This window comes from Lipomyces tetrasporus (genome assembly GCF_029532465.1).
Source record: "Lipomyces tetrasporus strain NRRL Y-64009 chromosome Unknown POJ06scaffold_11, whole genome shotgun sequence".
NCBI lineage: Eukaryota > Fungi > Ascomycota > Lipomycetes > Lipomycetales > Lipomycetaceae > Lipomyces > Lipomyces tetrasporus.
Window position 1 is genome coordinate 497,594 of NW_026611606.1, and position 19,137 is coordinate 516,730.

Here is a 19,137-nt window from a genome sequence, read left to right on the forward strand (position 1 = left end):
ACAGGAACAGGAGCAGCAGTAGCTTTATAGAGTGACAGTAGTAATTATGACCGTCGTCGCGATGGGTAAAGATCGGGCCATTGCCTGGTGGCACGCAGCCGCGTTGCTAGCCTAGCATCGTTCAAATCAGTCGAGCAGGTGACGGAGCGGGTGATTCGTGCCTGATCACCAGAGCAGAGCGCGGTAAGAGCATGGAGTCGCGCTGTTCTTGCCTGACGTCATGCCACTCCCAACAGCTCACTCATTTCTTCTTACACGCAAACTGCCCATTTCCATCCGGAACACGCCACTTCTAATTTAAGCCTTGTTGCAGCAAACCAATTGCTTAGCAGCATTCGGCCATTCCCTGATGCCAGGCACCGGAATCTCTCTGTACGTGTCTCGGCTTAGCGCTCGCTAGACAGCGCCGCGCATATCACGGAATTTCAGGTGGGTCGTTCCACGCTGTGTTCGGCGGAACTGTGGTCCGACTTCCGACGACGTTAGTGACAGGAAGCCCTATGGTGATCCGACCATAATAGTACGCCAGTGCATGTCGCGCTATAAATCATGCGGAATAGACCAGAAGCCGGCTATTATTATTACTCGGATAATGGTAGTTATTGATATGCGAACAATGCATTGATTAATTACACCTATCTTTACATATGCTCTATACCGAATAAATCACTCTATCACGACCCGATTGGTCTCACGCCCGTCCCACCATCTTTTTCATCTTCCCAAGCCAACTCCATTTGACCACTCTCATTACATAATACAAGAAATACGCAAACACGACATTAAACACGACAAAGCCCAAAAACACACCGATATCTCTCCACCTGGTTCCGTAACTAAACCCGATCTGGTTCAAGTAGTCGTCGCCGACAGTATACTGGCAGAATTGACAGTTTGAAGTTGCGTCTGGGTTAAGTAGCATGCCGACAGAATGGTTCTCGACCCAATACCCAGCAAACTCGTCGCATGTCATGTTCGATGGCGGTGTGAAGGTCGCGAGTTCGGCCTCGTCGCAGATAACTGGGACATCATGCACAGCTGTCGTGACGAGCGCGCGTATAATCCAGCTCAAAGGATTGACCCAATAAATGAAGAACTTATAGAATCCGTTCAAGGCGGTATACGGAATCATGATACCGACTGTGATCTCTGTGAGAACGAAGAAGAACGGGTTAATAATACCCGCCGTGACCAACGAAGGAACGAAAGCACCAAGCCATATCGCAAGATGATTGTGCCAGATCTGTAGCAGGAGAACCACCCAGAACCCAAATCCTGCAATTGGTGCCTTCATATACATGCCAGGCATATACCAGAAAATCGGGAAGAACGTCACCGCTCCAAGAACCGCGTATGGCGTAACACACAAAAGATAAGCACTAACTAATGCGATCCAGGAATACACTTTCGAGTTCCGTTCACGAAGCTCGTACAAGTCTCGCGCCATGATAAATTGAATCTCAATCGCGTTAATCGTCGGGATGCTGACAATAATAGCAAAGAACATCAAGAATGCCCGAGACTGCATATCAAGAATCGAATTTTTGAGCTGGAAAAACACAACACCGCTAATAATGCCACAAATGACCGAGTTGAAAATTACGGAGTACCCGAACGACGGGGTTCTCCAGAAAATCAGCCATAAGCGTATGGTGACGGCCCTGATCTGCTCCATCAATGGTGCCGCATACTCCAGATCTTCTGCTGGCCGCTGCTCCGTGCCAACAGTACTTCTTCTTGCTTCAATCAGCCGGGTGATTTCTTTTCCCAGATTCTGCCTTTCTTCTGAGTCCTGCCATACTTGGAACCAATCCGTCTTTGATCGACGAATGCCTGCACCAACAACTTCCAAAATGTACTCGGCCGGATTTTCGTCCGGTGCCGGAGGAGCCGCTCTTTTCGAGAAATAATTGATGACCGACCTGCCACTGTCCCCAATTGGTCCGAAATAAGCAGTCTTGCCGCCCCGATTCAAAAGCAGAATATTGTCAAACTGATTAAATAGAACACTCGACGGTTGATGAATCGTGCAAATAATACTGAGGTTCTCAGCTTGAGCGAGCCGGCGGAGGAATGTAACAATCGAAAATGCACCTTCGGAATCGAGACCGGACGTCGGCTCGTCCAAAAACAACAACCGCGGCTTAGATGCAAGTTCAATTCCGATTGTCACCCGTTTGCGTTCTTCGACGGATAATCCAGAGCCAGGATAGTCGATAAGCGCGTCCGCAATCGGACCGAGATCAAGGAGCTTGATAATATCTTCGACATACGCGTACTTCTCTTCCAAAGGTACATCCGCAGGCTGTCTCAATCGAGCAGAGAACCTCAGCGCCTCTCGGATAGTTTGATTAGCTTCATGAAGATCCTGTTGCTCCACAAACCCCGTCGTTCGCTGGAAGTCCTTGCTAAGAACCGATCCGTTAAGAAGATATTCACCCGTAGCATTGCCAAATGTCATACGTTGCGAGAGAGTGTTCAGGAGCGTCGTTTTGCCAGCGCCGGACGCGCCCATCAACGCGAGCAATTTCCCCGGGGCTGCGTACCCTTCGACATTGTCCAGAAGCTGACGCGGACCATTTGGCGTCGAAATGATGTAATTCACGTTTCGGAAAGTGAATAGAGGTCCTTCCCGCCTGAGATGTGACGGTTTCTCCCCATCGATATCCTTCTCAGCAGTAGTTGGCGATGACGGTGTCGTCGTCGTCGTCGTCGTCGCTGTGCTAGGGACAGGTGTCTCAGCTTTCGGGTGCGACTGAACTTGCACCGACTTGCGCTGCTTGACAAAACGTTTGACTTGACCTCCCCCTGCAGTGCTGTACGTGATCAACTCCGACCCGACCACTTGTACAATCAGGAAGAACGCGAAATACGCAATGAGAATACCGAAGTTCCGCCACAAATCCTGCCGTTCGTAACCAAACTGTATGCTCACATATCGATCTCCATTAACGTATGGTTCTCCAGGCTCAGATCCAGGGAGTGTGCAGGCTTGATTACTGATATCAGCTGGCAATCCATCTGGGCCGAGGGCGGGAACCAGCTGACTAGGCATGCAGAGCATTTCGCGGTGATGAAACTCATTGGACATAAGCGCCGAGAAGGCGTATGACAGCGGGTCGATATAATAGACCCATCGGTACCACCACGGCATGGAATATTGCGACTTGACATAACCTCCGGCAAAGGCTAAGGCGTAGAGGATCATGCTGACAAGCCTGAGACAGGCATTGAAGTCATTCGAGAACACTGCGATGGCGCGATAGAAAGAAAGAAGTCCAAAAGTTGACGTCAAGATCATAAGCAGACTGATGAAAAACTGTCCGGGCGTCCGTGCAAGGTCAGAGAGGAAGTAAAGGAATAGAATATAGACAGTAATCTGAACGAATAGAAGCGGCAACTCGGCAATCGTTTTGGCCAACGCCAAGGCAGATTGACGGTACATGCCGAATGCTTGATGCTTATTCGCAAGACTTCTGCCCGCGATGACCATACCCGACTCGATCATCAGCACCCAGCCGTTGAATACAAGAGCGAAGAAGAGAATTCCGCCTCTGTTGAAGGCGCCACTAGTGTCCTGCTTGATATTATAGAACAGCGATCCAAAAACGAGGCCTATAACGATCGAATTTATTAATTTCGACCGCAGTGAAACCTGGTCCTGCCACTGGAGCTGGAACTGCCGCTTAATGAGATAGCGCACCTGCTGAAAGAACGACACGGTATAAGGACTAGTTGAGCTCAAACCCTTTGCCTTTTGCATTTTAACAGCATTCGAGAACTCTGAAGCGGAAGCGTGCCCGGTGTTTTGCAACTCAGTATGGTACTCCTCGATCCCTTTCATAGTATCCGTATAGTAACGGGATGCCTTGAACGCTGCTTCCAGAGCCTCCGGTGACTGCGGTGCACTATCCTCGAAACCCGGCCTTATTCGACGTTCCATGGGGTGTGTAATGGACGTAAGGTAGTCTGCAGTCGTTACCATTGGCAGCGATTCGAACCCAAGATCGATGAAGTATTGTCGGGCTTCATCAGCCGGACCAAAGAATATCTGTCGACCCGAGTCAATAAGGCAGACTTTGTCGAACTCGCGGTAGAGCGACTCGCCGGCTTGATACAGCGTCACAATCGTGGTAGAGTGCATCAAGTCGGTCATGATTCGAAGCGAGCGGATATAGTCAACAGCTGTCGATGAATCCAGACCACGAGTGGAGTTGTCAAACGCGACAATTGCAGCTCGGTTGGCTAAGACCTAAATGACCGTTAGCTATGAACAATATATAACATGTCGACGAGATAGCTCACCTCTGCAATCGAGACACGCTTTCTTTCGCCTCCTGAGACTCCTCGCGCTGCCGCATCGCCGCCCACTAACGTGTTCAAAGTGTGTTCAATGCCGAACATCTTAACATACAAGTTAAGAAGCTTGTCTACAAATTGCTCTCTTGTCTCGCCGTTAATTCGCATCGCCGGTGTTTTTAAGCTCAATGCAAACCGTAGCGTCTGAGAAACTGTCAATGTTGATATGTGGTTGTCGTCCTCGGAGTTGAATATAATCTCTCCCCGATATCGCTTGGCCGCTGTCGCCGCGTCAATGCCGTCGTATATGACCTCGCCATCGACCGCAACATATCCATCTCGCTGGTTTGTGAGCGCACGCAATAATGTCGTGGTGCCAGAACCAGGAGAGCCCAGGACAAGAAGCATCTGTCCAGCGCGAACAAGTCCATTGAAGTCCTGAATAATTGTCCGAACCGGCGGCTTTGGTCGTAAGCTCGACGGACCATGGGCTCTGATGAAATTCCAGATGTCGAGTCCAAAGAATCCCAAGAACGCATCGGTAAAAGTCTGGACATAATTCGCTCCGCTTCCAACTCCTTTGACCGTGAGGTTCCTAAATGACACACCGATCTAGAGGCATTATTAATAATACCATTATCAAAGAGTTCGATCGTCACAAACTCACCCTCTTTGGGCTGAGACCAGACTCATGCTCCTTCTTTGTCTCATTCCTTAGCCAAGCCTCCAAATCCCAACCTTCCCCGTCCTCATCATCGGCGGCGTGCTTCTCGATATCATATTCACCAGCCTCCGAATGCACGGCAGAAGCGACCCGCGAAATTCTCGAGGTTCTCGACAATTCCCGTCGAAGATCCTCAAACTCTTGTTCTGCCTGAGCGACATCAACACCACCACCCTCGATGTCTTCACCCCAGCGACCGTCGCTAGTAGCGGCGTGTTGCGGTTCGGCAGTGTTCAATGTAGACGCACTCGATCCGTTAGTACTTGGCGTCGACATTGCAAATGCTGCGTCAGTTGACCGTGACACAGATCTAAGCCGGGCGTATAATATATGACTAGGCCTGAATTCAAATGTTACGAGAGCGCGGATAGACTTATGTGCCGGCTTACGACGAAGTGGGAATATTATAAATCGACGTGTGTATTTCAAATCCTTACATGCGTGAAGAATAAATTTAGGGTTCGGAGCGATTCTCCAAGAATGCCGATATAGTGACACTCTAACGCCTAACTTTTAAGTCGGTATCGGGCTTTGAGGGCCGAAAATATATATATCGGCCCATTGGCCCCGGTGCCGGCAGAAATTTGAAGAGCCCTACCGTATAAAGTTTAACGAAGAAAAAGTTTAATTAGCTAGGCACGCAGTCTCGGTGACAAATCAAGATAACCACTAAGAACAGTGGCGGCCAAACCCTAATATTTCGGAGTTCCCGCAAGTCCGAAACTAATACTAGTTGATATCACACTGTGGCGACGCTTCTGACAATGCCAGTTTCGGTATCATATGAATGAGTCACTCACGAGATCGAAATATCTGCGGGAAGAGCTGCAGCCGGCTTACGAATCGGCGAAACCTTGTGCTGTAGGATTGTCCTATGATACGACAATCAAACTAAGGTTTCGGCTGGCAGCTCTACGCCACCTGCACAACAAACACACAGTAAGTTGAGTCGATCGGTGAAAACTTTCGGAGATCTGGAGTGGAAATTAAATGACTTAATTATTTTGCATTTGTCAACACAATGCCATTGATATTTTTCTGCCCTCCATCGGCATAGCCCTAGACGGCGAAATTAAACGACATCCCCATCAGCCGTCCCATGTAAACGACCACTTGAGGTTCAGAACTTCACTATCGTTACCTGATCTTGCCTATGCGCGAATGGACCAGTAGACCGAGGCGTTGACCACAGGTAGCCGGTGACGTAGTGACAGTCCCCCAAGGACCGATCTTCACAGGCATGCATAAAGGCTGATAACGAAGCCTATTCTGGCAAACGAAGAAAGGGTTGCCCATATGAGAGCATCGGAACGGCTCCCATGCTTGTCCTCCTGAAACGTTCCTCGGATTTGTAATATTGTCCGTCCACACTAAAGGCGTCTTCCTGACGTCTCAACGGCGTAACAGATGAATCATCTGTACAGTTTGCAACAGAATCTACCCACCTACGCAGGGTCTCAGTTAGCTCGTTAACTTGAACGTAAGTGATAGGTTCCCGGTCTAGTATTACTATTTGAGAGGACAATCATAGGCTATATTATAAGATACGACACGATAATTAGGTGAGGGCAGACAAACAAATGGGCGTAATTACTACACAACAATTCATTTACAAATATCACTCAACGTCTGCTTAAACTTCCCGCCTCTGCAGCTAATGAATTAATGTTACTACCCGTGACTAATTATAGCCAATGAAACGATATGAAGAATGAAATGAGACCAAACAAGTAATGCGATCGAAGGCGACGTGAAGATAGCCGTTTTTACTGGACGCGTGTCGCGACGATTGTACGAGTTCTGAGGATCTACGTTTCTAGGTCGGTTATTTGTCGCCCAGCTTCGCCCTGGCAAAATGATCCCCTCTCATGGGTAGTTTGGTATGGTAAGAACTTGTCACTCTTAGACACTCGAATGTATTGTCAACCGAAACGACACCTATGGCCTTAAAGGCTTAAGAAAAGACAACATTTAGTTCATACTGTAGAAAATGTATATGTAAACAGCTCGTAAAACGCTAGGTATATAAACTAAAATGCCCGTAATTGGCCAGTCTCTTTGTAAGATGACATATGCATGGTCCGATAATATATGCCTGGGGCCAATAACTTTACAACGGCAACCGGAATAGAATAAATAACCTCTCACCGCCTTCTCAGACGTTCAGCTTGTCTTTGGTCATACAACATTCGACATCGTCTATGCGACATACATATCAGCAACCGCGATGTCATCGTAGGATGGAAGCAATAATACGCACCAATCTTCGCCACATTCGGCGATTATCCAGTAAAGAATGACGTTCCTACGTGTATAATCTTATTGTTGGCTGCTCCTTCTGGGCACCCAACCTAACCATATAATGGAGCATAAAGATTGTGCCACATATTCAATCCGTCCTGGTTCCCGTCATAGATGCCGATTTACGGAATTTGACGTTTTTAGTCTTCGCATACGCCTATTAACCGATGAGTACTAGCATCGCCATAACGTCCAATGTCAGGTTGGCTGCTGGCGTCATCGTCCTCTTCCTACAGAACATTGAATTCCCGTAGCAGATATTCGCATCACGACATCCATCACGCGCATACTACTCTATTCTACGTCACTATCCATCTCGTCGTGTGAGCGCAGCATCGTCACGACGCCGTAAGACTTCGAGACGTTCGGCAAATCTCGCGATGATAAGACTTCGAGACGTTCGGCAAAGTCGCGATGATAAGACTTCGTCCTGATAGCATGCTTACAGCGCTCGCTGCTGCGCACGCGATTTCACTGACACACAAAGACAAACCTGGCCGACGCTTTATGCATCTAGATCAAGAGATACTCAGGCGCATCCCGGCCTGACCCACACCGAGAACCAGCCCCTGCCCAGTTTTACGCGCAAATCTCCGTTGGAGAGACCAGGCTCCTGTGCACGCCATCCCCCCTCCTAAATGCAGCTCATGGGGCATGTATCCCACTCTTATCATTGTTGCGGCAGTCATTCTTATCTTCACCACTGCCTCTGCACGGGACGAGCACTTTCGATATCAAGAAGGTTAGCGAAAGTCCTGGCAAGTCCTGGCACGATTCCGGCGACGATGTATATGTGTGTCGGGTTCGCCGGAACGTACATCGTAATCAAGTAGTTACTTTTTGAATAATTAATGCTTCGAATTAGGTGAACTTGAACTATCTATTATTGATATTGTCGTATCAGACATGTCGACGCCCAAATCACTACCTACTGTACGCGAACACGAATGAACACAGGCCCAATATCATACGCCTTAAACTCCTGAATCGCAGTTGGTAATATGTACACTTCGCATAAGGTCATTGTAATTGTTGATGACTTGCCTACCGTAGAGACGATCTTTCTCCACTATTGTCTGGCGGAAGCTCGATATGTCCGACAAGAGGCTCCAGCGCTATTGGAACCCAATCCGCGGCGTCACCTTCAAAAGTCCACTTCGTTCGATTCGCATACGAGCCCGTAGACTCGGTTTCCGAAAGCTCGTCCTCGCTATCGCTTTCGTCGATATCGATATTGAACACCGCCACTTTGCCGCCCTGCATGCGTATGCGGTCGACATATCCCGCCGCAGGGTATACAGTTCCACTTGTGCCTATCACCAAAATCAAATCAACTTTGCCGGACGAAATGAAATCATCAGCAGCTTGGACGACGTGCCATGGCAGCGACTCGCCGAACCACACGACGCCTGGTCGAAGAAGTCCTGTATTACACTTTGGGCAGTGAGGTAGATCTGCTTGCTGAATATGTGTGTAAGGGGCTGAGACTTCCGACGCGATTGCGAGGGCAGGAGTAAGCGGGTGGGTGTAATTGTTATCTTCCTGGAAATCGCAATAAAATGACGTGCATTTAAGAGAGAACAAACTCCCGTGTAAATGTAATAGTTGATTTGTCGGATGATTTGCCCGCGTCGAAAGGCCATCGACGTTCTGTGTGAGAGTAAGAAATTCAGGCATGCACTTTGCCAGTTCTGCAAGAGCGTAGTGCGCTTTGTTTGGCATTGCACGGAGTGCGGCAGCACGACGGGCGGAGTAGAACTGCCATACAAGCGATGGATCGTTGCTGAACGCTTCCGGTGTTGCTAATTCCATGGCGTCGTGATTACGCCATAATCCACCGGTACCGCGAAAGGTCGGCAGGCCAGACGAGGCAGACAAGCCGGCTCCAACTACATGATTCCGTTGGATCAGTGTGCGATCCGACATTCATAACAACAAGACACACCTAAGGCGAGGATTCGCTTCGAGGATCGCAGGTAAGCATGAAATGACGCAAGACTAGTAGCAGTCGAAGCCGTCATGGTCTCTGGCTGTGTCGAACGCGTGTGAAGGACAGGGTTATCGAATCGGTATGGCAATGGTTTTGGCGGATAGTCGACAGTCATCGGATAGCTGTAAGCGGGTATGAAACCTGATCAAAGACCAGAGATCTTTTCTGATTCAAATAAATCGTTCGAATTGACAGTCGATGAAACGATGCCACGAGTACATAAGTTATTCGCGTTTGTAAAAGGCGAGGAATAGAATAATTGTAGTGTGCATTATTTTGTTCTGTCGGCTTTGTCACGCACTAAACAAGCGCTGCCTAAGAGCACTGGGGTAATTGATGGTTGAGGACAGGTGGCACTAGCCTTGATAGGGCAATATGCCTAACCGTCATTGTACTGCAAAGGACGAATTCCGTGCGTCCGCAGCCCTGAGCTTGTGACTTTGGCAGTCGGAAGTTTGAGCCGGTTTCAGGGGTCGCGCACTACGAAATCCATACGGGCCCCCCGCGATCGCGTCGAGGCTGTCATGCTTGTAGTTGAGTTGCATATTAGAGTATAGTCATTACTGGAATATATTCCGCATCGGCCAGTCGACGGCATTTGATGCCGGGGGGGAGCCGGAGATTGCGCAATCGTCTAAGCGACTTCGGCATTTGTGGCATACATGCGTGATCAGAGCGGTAGTAGACCCTGCCAAGACGGCCCAGGTATCACTGCAGCACGTCTGGCTCTTGTCCGCCCACAGTAAGAGCTGGTGCGCAGGGATTGACCCGGGGGACCAGCAAGACGCCGCGAACAATTCGGTACGGGAAGGACCTGCCCGTAGCTCAGAAAGCTCGATGATGATGCAATCCTCAGGAACCAGAGAGTCCACTCAACTCCTGTATCCTGCGCCATCATGGGATCGAGGTGTGGAGGCGAGGGGGGTGGACTACAGTTCCAACGTGTCGCGCCCGGGGTGGTCGATCGTGCTCGCGGCGCTGCAGATGCGGCACAAGTGCAGCAGCGTCTTAGAGTTGGAGCCAGCAGCGATGACGTTATCGTACATGACGACACAGACTGCGTATCGACAGCCAGGTCGACTCCATGGCGAGAAATGAAAGCATGTTAGCGGCGCCTGAAATTGAAGGCTGGGTGCCTCTAGGCTTTTGCTCTGCTCAGCGCTCCTCCTGTTCGTCTCACTCTCGACTAATTGACATCTACGACTGCTCAGCTCGCACGACGGCAGCTTACTATCGCCAGTCGTCGCTCGCTGCCAGACACCTGTACCCTGTCAGCACCCCGCATTAGCTGCCCGCTGGTGTCAGAAACCCAGAAGTGGTATAGCTGGTAGCTCTTCACGTCGCGCGCCTGCTCTCCTCTCATTCAGGTTTGTCACTTTTTCTGCTCAGTGTCCTTTCCAAGTTGGTGTCCGCTTGACGTACTCGGTCGACGCAGCTGCAAGTAACCTGTTGCGACCGGCGCTGGTGTCGTCGTCCCTGTTCGTGTTTTGCCGCTCTTAACTGACATCTTCTTCGACCCAACAGCATTCTCCTAGATCCTTCTCCCATCAGCCGCATTCTTCCCCTCCCCGTGTTCCCCCCTCAGCGCTTGCGCCGCTTCACACACGCTTAGCTTTTCACCATGGCCAACATAGATCCTGAGACCGTGGTCGATATCATCGACTGGAACACTTTTGGTCAGATCCTCGAGATGGATGACGACGAAGACGACAGAGAGTTCAGCCGGAGTATTGTTTGGAACTTCTTCGAGCAGGCGGAGAATACTTTCACACAAATGGATGCAGCCTTGTGAGTATTATCTTTCTTCTTGATTGAATAAGTCCGGGGAATTGTATTCGATCGAAAGTTGCCCCTGGCAGCTATTCTTGAGCTGTGCTAACCTGCGATTGTATTGCAGAACCAATGAGGACTTAGATCAGCTATCATCCCTCGGACATTTCCTGAAAGGGTCCTCTGCCGCCCTAGGTCTTACGAAGGTCAAGAACTCATGTGAGAAGATACAGCACCTGGGGGCTCAAAAGGATGAGGTCGGCACGACCGAGTTGAACGACCCAGAGTACTGCCTCAAGCAGATCAAGATCATTCTCGAGTCCGTGCGGCAAGAGTACGCCGAGAGCGAATCATTTCTAAGGAAATATTACGATAGTGAAGGATCTAATTAAAACGATGTTTGAGTTTAAATGGTAATTATTATTTTGCGACGGATTAATTTGTACGACAATCATTTATCTGCGGGTTAGCTATGCTAACACCGAACCACGTTGAAAGGGCTAATGGACAGAGACGACCGTGCCCATTACCTTGTCCGCGCCTTTGCTTTGTTCTTGTGAATATAAATTCAACTATCACGGTGCAACAAGGATGCGCGGAGGAATCATATCCGGAATTGGGTTTAAATATAATGCTTTACGTAGATCATTTGTTTCAGATTGTTCTTGTTACTTTTTGCGAATACTTTTTGTTATCCTGTATATCTATTTTCACGATCATCGAATCGAGGAGGATGTATTCGGTACTCAAGGCCAACTTGATATTACCAGAACGAAAAGTACAAGTCTGAGTTTATCTTTGCATCTATTTGTTGGGCCTTCAAGAACTATTGAAGGGGCTACATAGTAGGGCTAGACTCGTGGCTTTAATCGCCCAGTCCAAACCTATGGGTGATTTGCACTTAATAATGCCTAAGTTTGCACCGATATATAGAGAGGGGACAAGTTCGTAGAAATAGCAATGTGCCCACCACCCACCCTCTGCGTTGCAATCCTTTACAAATAAAATCGAGCTAAACGGAAGTTGTGCCATTCGAGAAAATTGACCCTTCTCTCTGCCTAAAACATCCATTACTTGCATATAAATGCAGACAATCGGCGCGGTCAGTGTTGCGACCAACATTTTCGACACTGTGTCGCGCTACGTCATTTCCGTGCGAATTGTGCCGCCGCGACTGGAAATGACGTAAGGGTTATCGGTGGAGCACGAGTTCGACGCGTGAGCTGAATGGTGACTTTACGCGACTCACTGCGGTCATGCATGAGAGACACATATAGCTGGGAACTTGTTTTTGGAAATGGCTTGAAAGTATCTTGGGTGGGCAATTCTGGAGACGGGACTACATAATGCACGCGAACGAGATGCAAACCGGCAGCAACCAAGTCGTCGATTGCCCGGTCTGCAATAAGCAGATACCTCTTCAGCACATGAACAGGCATCTCGATACGAGCTGTTCGTGGACGCCGGCTCCGGCGATGCAAGCGAAACAGGCCTCGCGCTTGTTATCTGACCTTTCTCAGCAATCACAAGAAGCGTATGGAAAAGGCTCTAGCCAGCCGACAGCTCAGCGGAAAGTCGCCGGGTCGCCCACGCAAAATCAAGGACCGGTGGCGTCGATATTTAATCGTACAGGGGCAGCGAAGAGGAAGAGCTCTATTGGAGAGGATTTGGTCAATGCGACTGATGTTCCTGACATACCGGACGATGATAGGACCGTCAGGAGGCGAACAGACGAGCCGTCAATATCCAACAATTTGACCATTACAAAGGTCACAAATGGAACGTCCAACGGAAAGAGAGATGCGAAGGATGTGCAGCCTTTGGCTGAACGTGCCAGACCGAAGAGTTTAGACGAGTTTGTGGGACAAAATAATCTAGTAGGGAAGGAGGGCGGCATTCTACGAAGATTTATAGAGTGTGAGCGGGCTCATTCCGGTATCGATGCAGTTCGAGCTGACAGGCACTAGGTGATTCATGTCCATCAGTAATATTCTGGGGGCCATCTGGAGTAGGGAAGACTACATTAGCAAGAGTATGTTTGTTGCCCACAACGCGCTACAGGGGAGGTCGCTACGGCACAATATAGTTAACTCGCAGTTATAGATTATTGCCCGGTCCACCAAGTCTCGTTTTGTCGAATTATCAGCGACATCAGCAAGTGTAGCTGACTGCAAGAAAGTGTTTGATGAAGCGCGAAATGAGTTGCGCCTTACTGGTCGGAGGACATATTTATTTCTGGACGAAGTGCACAGATTTAACAAAGCTCAGCAAGATGTATTCCGTAGGTGTCATGTGATTGCGCAATACAGTTGATATCTGACCTATATACATAGTACCTTATATTGAACGAGGCGACATCGTACTTATTGGCGCTACTACCGAGTAAGCTCGCATCCGCGTTTTATGATCTGCCCCAAAGATAGTCACTGAATGCATATAGGAACCCGTCGTTCAAAGTGAACTCAGCATTGCTTTCTCGCTGTCGTGTTTTTATTTTGCAAAAGCTGTCTCACGACGAATTATACACTATCATCAGTCGTCTGTCAGTATCATTAGCATCAGATCGCGCATCGGGTAATGGACCTTCGGAGACTGGCGTATTCGCCGAAGACGCACTCCGATACCTCGCCGGTCTCGCTGACGGCGACGGCCGCATGGCTATCAACTTTTTGGAAATCCTGACCAGCACAACGGCAAATTCATCGTCCTCCCCCATAACATTAGACCGAGTCAAGGCAGATCTTCAACGGTCTCATTTACTCTACGACCGTCTCGGAGACGAGCACTATGATACCATATCTGCGTTTCACAAGTCTGTACGAGGTTCCGATCCTGATGCCACGCTTTTCTATCTAGCAAGAATGCTGGAATCAGGAGAGTCGCCGTTATATGTCGCGCGTAGAATGATCCGTATCGCGAGTGAGGACGTCGGGCTGGCCGATGACTCTTGCCTCCCGCTTGCCGTCGCAGCTTATACTGCTGTCGAAAAAGTTGGCATGCCGGAATGCGACATGGCGTTAGCCCATTGCGCTGTCAAGCTCGCAATGGCTAAGAAATCTGTCAAGGTTTATAGAGCATACAATGCCGCGAAAGACAAAGTGCACAATGACCCGGAATTCAGCTCTGCTTCTATACCGATTCATTTGCGCAACGCACCGACAAGGTTAATGAAAGAGATTGGGTATGGCAAAGGTTATAAGTATAACCCCGATTACGAAAACGGTCAAATTCAGCAGGAGTACTTCCCAGACAGGTTACGAGGCACAAAGTTTTTATCGAATCTCGATTTGGGCACCAAATTGGATCCAGATTTGTACGGAGACGCGACTTTGGATAGCCAAGACGAATACACATAGATCATTTCCTCCGTGCACTACTTCGATTGTATCTGGAGTAATGGCTTTTGACGTGCATTTGTACATTAACATAACTTTCTATCTACACATACCGGGACCAAAAATAATTTATGGCAGCACATGGATTCGACATATTTACAATTCCGTACTTTCCGCTGCTTGCTCGTCCGTTCTCTTACATACCTCTGCGATGTCTCTGTACATGACGCCGTTCGGATCCACCAATTGCAAGCAGATATTTACCGCTTCAAGCATTTCCTCAGGAAAAGATCCATCTACACCATCTGCTTCCAATTCGGGAATCATCGTTGGCCACTGAGCTGCCAAGAAATACTCCATCGCATTCACGTTTCCTGACCGGGAGACCAAAACCGCGACGGTAGACCACATCCATACGTCTCGCTGGACCCCATGCACATGCAAATCCTTCCACTTTTTCCAAAAGAGATCGAATCTCTGCGCGTGAGCTAACGAAGTGAGCGACATTAACGTATATGTTGGCGTAGCCTCGATTCCATGCCTGATTAGGATCTTGTCAATCATGCCTGCTCGGGGATCAACTGGAATAACATCCGCGCCTTTATCCCAACGGCCCAGGCCAGAAGGAAGCGGGTGCCGCGACAACACGCTGTAGTCATAACTAAACTGAATGCAAGCGCGGTAGAGAACAGTGAAAAGGTCTGGATTATTAAAAATCTCTAGTCTCGCCGGTCTAGCACATGTTCGTAGAAGATAGCATATCTCTGCAAATCGTTTGTCTGTGACTCGCGCCCATTCTATCTCTCCTCGAATCTTCCCGCGCTGCTTTTCTTCTGGAACGAACTGTTTGGATAACGCGATAGAAGTAAGCGCAAGCATGAATTCGTCTTGGTGAATAGGCACGCCATGGACAAGCTGCTCGACTAAGCTATCCGTAAGCGATCGCACTGGAACTTGCTTGTGATTCAACGAATGGGCTACTTGCAGGAACTCTAGCCGTCGTCGCCAGTGAATTGGCGCAGCAGAGTCCCAAGATACAATGTCATTGAAGTCTCTTAGAAAAGCCGGTACCTCGTCACTTAAACCTAATTTAATATGGCTCTCGAGAATAAGGAAGTTCGTGAGCGCAGCAATTTGTAAACTCCGGATATCGTCCTTGGTGTCTTGGCATGTGAATGCCTCGGGAACTAATGGCGTGATGTTGCGTAACAGCCAGAACTGTCCTGCTCTGCACAAATCCGTCAAAATTTCCTCGAGTTCAACCAGGCCCTGGGATGATAGCCCAGAAATTGTCAGCTCCTCAATTCTCTGTACCACTTTGGTTTCGTCCCTGGACGTGTGCCATTCATGTCGCGGCAAGACGACCTGCTGCGGAGAGTGGATATGTGCTGTACCGGTGCTATCACTCGGAACCGCATTCCACTGAAAAGACACAGCGTGATAGCCGCGTCTCACAAACGCAGGCGAGTATGGCGTCGAAGACCCGTTGGCGCCAGAGGGTTTGTGTGACCTGTGCTCCTGACTAAATATCCGAAATTCTGGTGTCTCTCTCGATAATGGATCAGTGAATATTTTTGGCTTGCCTCCCATAGTCGCATATCTTTTCGTTTCCTTTTTGCACTTTTTCTTGGTCCTAGTGCGGTCTCGCAACAAGTCTGAAGCCGTATACCGTGTCAGTTGTTCATCCAACTTTGGAATTTCGTGTAGCCACAGTCCCTCAAGATCCAGTTGCCATCTCTTTTCGCTCGTGATAACGTGGATATTAATACCCTTCACTCGAGTGTCGAAAAATACCCAAGTGTTCTTGCTGCTACTTCGTAGATCTTGTTCATAGGCTGAAACGTCGCCTGTGTACTTCGAGATTTTCTTCTTGATCCGGCGCTCCTGAACTTTTAAGTTGTCTTTGCTCACCAGACCCTCAATTCGCAGCTTCACGCGGTAGGTTTTCTTCAGGTGAACACGAAGTTCTTCGGACGCGCGGATCAGATGGCGGTCGCTTCGTGCCGTACCCACGATCATAATTGCATGCGGGCCGAATGTCGTATTCCGACTCCGTAGATCGACTAGGCTGAGCTCCATCAATCCCAAATCCGTGGCTAAAAAATTGAGAATCTCGGTGACCTCCTGCGGGGCATCGTCTGGGATGTCAGGCAGCGGCGTTAGGTTTGTGACTGTTGAATGTGTATTTGCCTCACGCAAATACCATGGCGTACTGCTAACTACATCCGTGCTTTCCGATTGGTCTTCAACATTGAATTCGCCGTCATGGAGATGATATTCCAAGCCATCAATGGTTGCATTACCCGTGGCGGCTTCGTATCGTTCAGCCTCGACATCGAGGTTGAATTGATTAGCGGCACGGGAGTGCATGTTATTTTCTGAGTACTTGCCGGAAGTATTTAGGCCCTCTGTGGATTCTCTAGGTAGGACGTCGTCTTCGGTTATAATGGCCGGATTGTGAACGTCGATGATTATTTCCGACGCATGATGTTCGTCGGTCTCTTTGGCAGAGAGCTGAGTATCGTCCGTCTCTGTTCGCGCCGCTTTCGGCGCTGTCAGTCGAAATTCACGGAGTGGATCAAAAATACGCGTGTTACCATTTGTATAAGCCCTCCTGCTCTCGGCAAACCGTCCTGACGATGGTGCAACGCATTTCACAACCAGCCGCTCTGAAGCACTTAGAAACCCTAGCTCTGGGCCATCCAAGGACAATTGGTGCAAATGTCGTGTATTATTAAAAGCACTCCAGCGTGCATTGCTCGACTTCGTTAATGGCTTTATAGCCGTTGCGCTCGTCCTCGTGAGTTGCCGACAGAAGGCAATGCGATTCTGTAACATTATGCGGGTGCTGATATCCCACCAGAACTAGATCGGTGCTGCCAGAACCCCCAACAACTTTGACAGCGTCCGGTAAAACCGTTTCTCTCTATATATCTATAACAGGAGATGCAGATATAGCGTTGTGTACTTGGTATCGGCCGCCTGAGCATGTCGTGGAGTCAGCACGGTCAAGCAGTTCGTCCCTTGGCCGAAGCAAACTTTTAACATCGCGGCGCAAACTGGGAGGCGAGTTACCCCTGATCGAAGTTAGCCCGAGATACGTCTGCCGTGGCATGCCTGCATTTGTAACTTGGAATGTTTTCATACATAACTATCCACAATACGGCAGTAATCTACTATTCTGTGCTATATACAATTCCAACTGTATACATTGTGCCAACCTGAAACAGTGTATTAGAAGCGGCTTTATCTGGCCTTATTCAGCGGTTCTATGTACGTCCTATGCAAATGATTTATGGGTCCATTGCCCTTTCCAAGATCTAAATCATCGGCGATAGCGCCGTGAACATACTCTACTGACTCCTTAATTGCCTCAACCACTGGCATGCCCTTCGCCAAATTCGAAGCAATCGACGCTGAAAGCTAATTAGTACAGATCATAAAGCAATGCGCTTGCGTTACATACAAGCCAATGTACACCCAGTGCCGTGAGTGTTCTTGGTAATGATAAATTTGCTTTCGACGATGTAGTACTCTTTCCCGTCGTACAATATATCGGCAACAATTTGGCTTGCCGATGCACTCGCCGCACGTCTGTAGTTTGCTGATAAAGGCAAATGGCCACCTTTTAGTAACACATACTTCGGTCCTAGCTTGAAAAGTTCCTTCGCTAGATCTTTAGCGTCTTCTAATGATTCCACCGAGAAGTCTGTCCCAGTAGCCACCTTGTAGAGGAATTTGGCTTCTTGTAAATTGGGTGTTATTATGCACGCGATTGGGAAGAGGTCGCTTAGATATGCTGATACTGCAGAGTCCGGTAGTAACTGAAGTCGCATTAGAGCTGCATTTGGATGTATAGATGACGGATACGCACGTGTGAGCCAGACGTGCTGATCATGACTGGATCAACCACTATCTTTTCAACTGCATATTTTCGTAGGCATTTCGCGACAGTCTTGATAGTACCTTCACTTGCGAGCATTCCTATCACTAAGTTAATTTCCTATTTCGTTGCAAAGGAATGGGCCGTAGTGATTGGACGTACCGGTCTTAATCGCGTCAACCCCAACATCAGTGAACACCGCATCCAGGGCTGTCTCAATGAATCCCATGTCGGTGACGGCGAATATATCTTTAACTCCGGTGGCTATTGCAGATAGTTAGAATCAGTGTTATTGGTGCAAAAGGCTGGGACACCACTATTTTGCGCTGTCAGGGCAGTAATGCACGTCATTCCATAGCAACCGTGTACTGTAATTGTCTTTATATCGGCCTCTATACCGGCCCCGCCCGAGGAATCCGACCCTAGTAGGACAGGTTAGCTATAGCACGTTTTAAGGAGCAAGCGCTGCGAGCAATGGGACGAAATTACCTGCAATGGTCAGCACTCGTGGCAGGGAGAGACTAGACATTTTGATGGAGAATTCCAGTCGGGTGAAATCAACGATAGAGCGATATCTCTGGGATTGTAAAAGGCGAGGATGGGTAATGACCCAAGCGAGGGAGAAAAGCTGGCATGACGGAGGAGTCTGAGCCGCAGCCAATAATTTTTGTTTTGGACTCATCGGGCATTTCTGTTTACATATTAATTACCTCGGATTAGCTTTATTGCCCCCGGTTCATCGTAGACGATCATCAGCGCAGAAGCACAATGCAACCAAAATAAGCATCCCATCTCAATTCTTCGTATATGTCAGAGGTTGATCCGCTTGCTTAGG

The 19,137-nt window shown here is 48.7% G+C and overlaps 5 protein-coding genes across 5 annotated transcripts; 2 read left to right on the top strand and 3 right to left on the bottom strand.

Annotated features, from left to right (window-relative positions):
* Window positions 1-590: 590 nt before the first annotated feature.
* POJ06DRAFT_278277 (ABC-2 type transporter-domain-containing protein) lies at window positions 591-5,569 on the bottom strand. Its single transcript, XM_056189742.1, has 3 exons — window positions 4,967-5,569; window positions 4,306-4,911; window positions 591-4,252 (listed from the first exon to the last, which is right to left on the bottom strand). The coding sequence occupies exons 1-3, from the start codon at window positions 5,297-5,299 to the stop codon at window positions 692-694; spliced, it is 4,500 nt and encodes a 1,499-aa protein (XP_056040900.1). The 5' UTR covers window positions 5,300-5,569; the 3' UTR covers window positions 591-691.
* Window positions 5,570-8,177: 2,608 nt separating this feature from the next.
* Window positions 8,178-9,599, bottom strand: POJ06DRAFT_261392 (DHS-like NAD/FAD-binding domain-containing protein). The gene is made up of 3 exons (XM_056188617.1): window positions 9,270-9,599; window positions 8,369-9,213; window positions 8,178-8,306 (listed from the first exon to the last, which is right to left on the bottom strand). The coding sequence occupies exons 1-2, from the start codon at window positions 9,427-9,429 to the stop codon at window positions 8,369-8,371; spliced, it is 1,005 nt and encodes a 334-aa protein (XP_056040901.1). The 5' UTR covers window positions 9,430-9,599; the 3' UTR covers window positions 8,178-8,306.
* Window positions 9,600-10,847: 1,248 nt separating this feature from the next.
* On the top strand, window positions 10,848-11,718 carry POJ06DRAFT_32011 (signal transduction histidine kinase). The gene is made up of 3 exons (XM_056190865.1): window positions 10,848-11,102; window positions 11,212-11,497; window positions 11,555-11,718. Exons 1-2 carry the CDS (start codon window positions 10,936-10,938, stop codon window positions 11,474-11,476), a joined length of 432 nt encoding a protein of 143 aa, XP_056040902.1. The 5' UTR covers window positions 10,848-10,935; the 3' UTR covers window positions 11,477-11,497; window positions 11,555-11,718.
* Window positions 11,719-12,445: 727 nt separating this feature from the next.
* On the top strand, window positions 12,446-14,421 carry POJ06DRAFT_283462 (uncharacterized protein; the record flags this gene model as incomplete). The annotated part of the gene is made up of 6 exons (XM_056190105.1): window positions 12,446-13,001; window positions 13,052-13,116; window positions 13,188-13,365; window positions 13,418-13,466; window positions 13,525-14,337; window positions 14,394-14,421. The coding sequence occupies 6 exons, from the start codon at window positions 12,446-12,448 to the stop codon at window positions 14,419-14,421; spliced, it is 1,689 nt and encodes a 562-aa protein (XP_056040903.1).
* A 154-nt stretch (window positions 14,422-14,575) lies between these two features.
* On the bottom strand, window positions 14,576-18,831 carry POJ06DRAFT_271099 (Phosphomethylpyrimidine kinase-domain-containing protein; the record flags this gene model as incomplete). The annotated part of the gene is made up of 8 exons (XM_056189485.1): window positions 14,576-16,962; window positions 17,630-17,640; window positions 17,697-17,835; window positions 17,886-18,243; window positions 18,294-18,403; window positions 18,465-18,566; window positions 18,620-18,724; window positions 18,792-18,831. 8 exons carry the CDS (start codon window positions 18,829-18,831, stop codon window positions 14,576-14,578), a joined length of 3,252 nt encoding a protein of 1,083 aa, XP_056040904.1.
* Window positions 18,832-19,137: the final 306 nt, after the last annotated feature.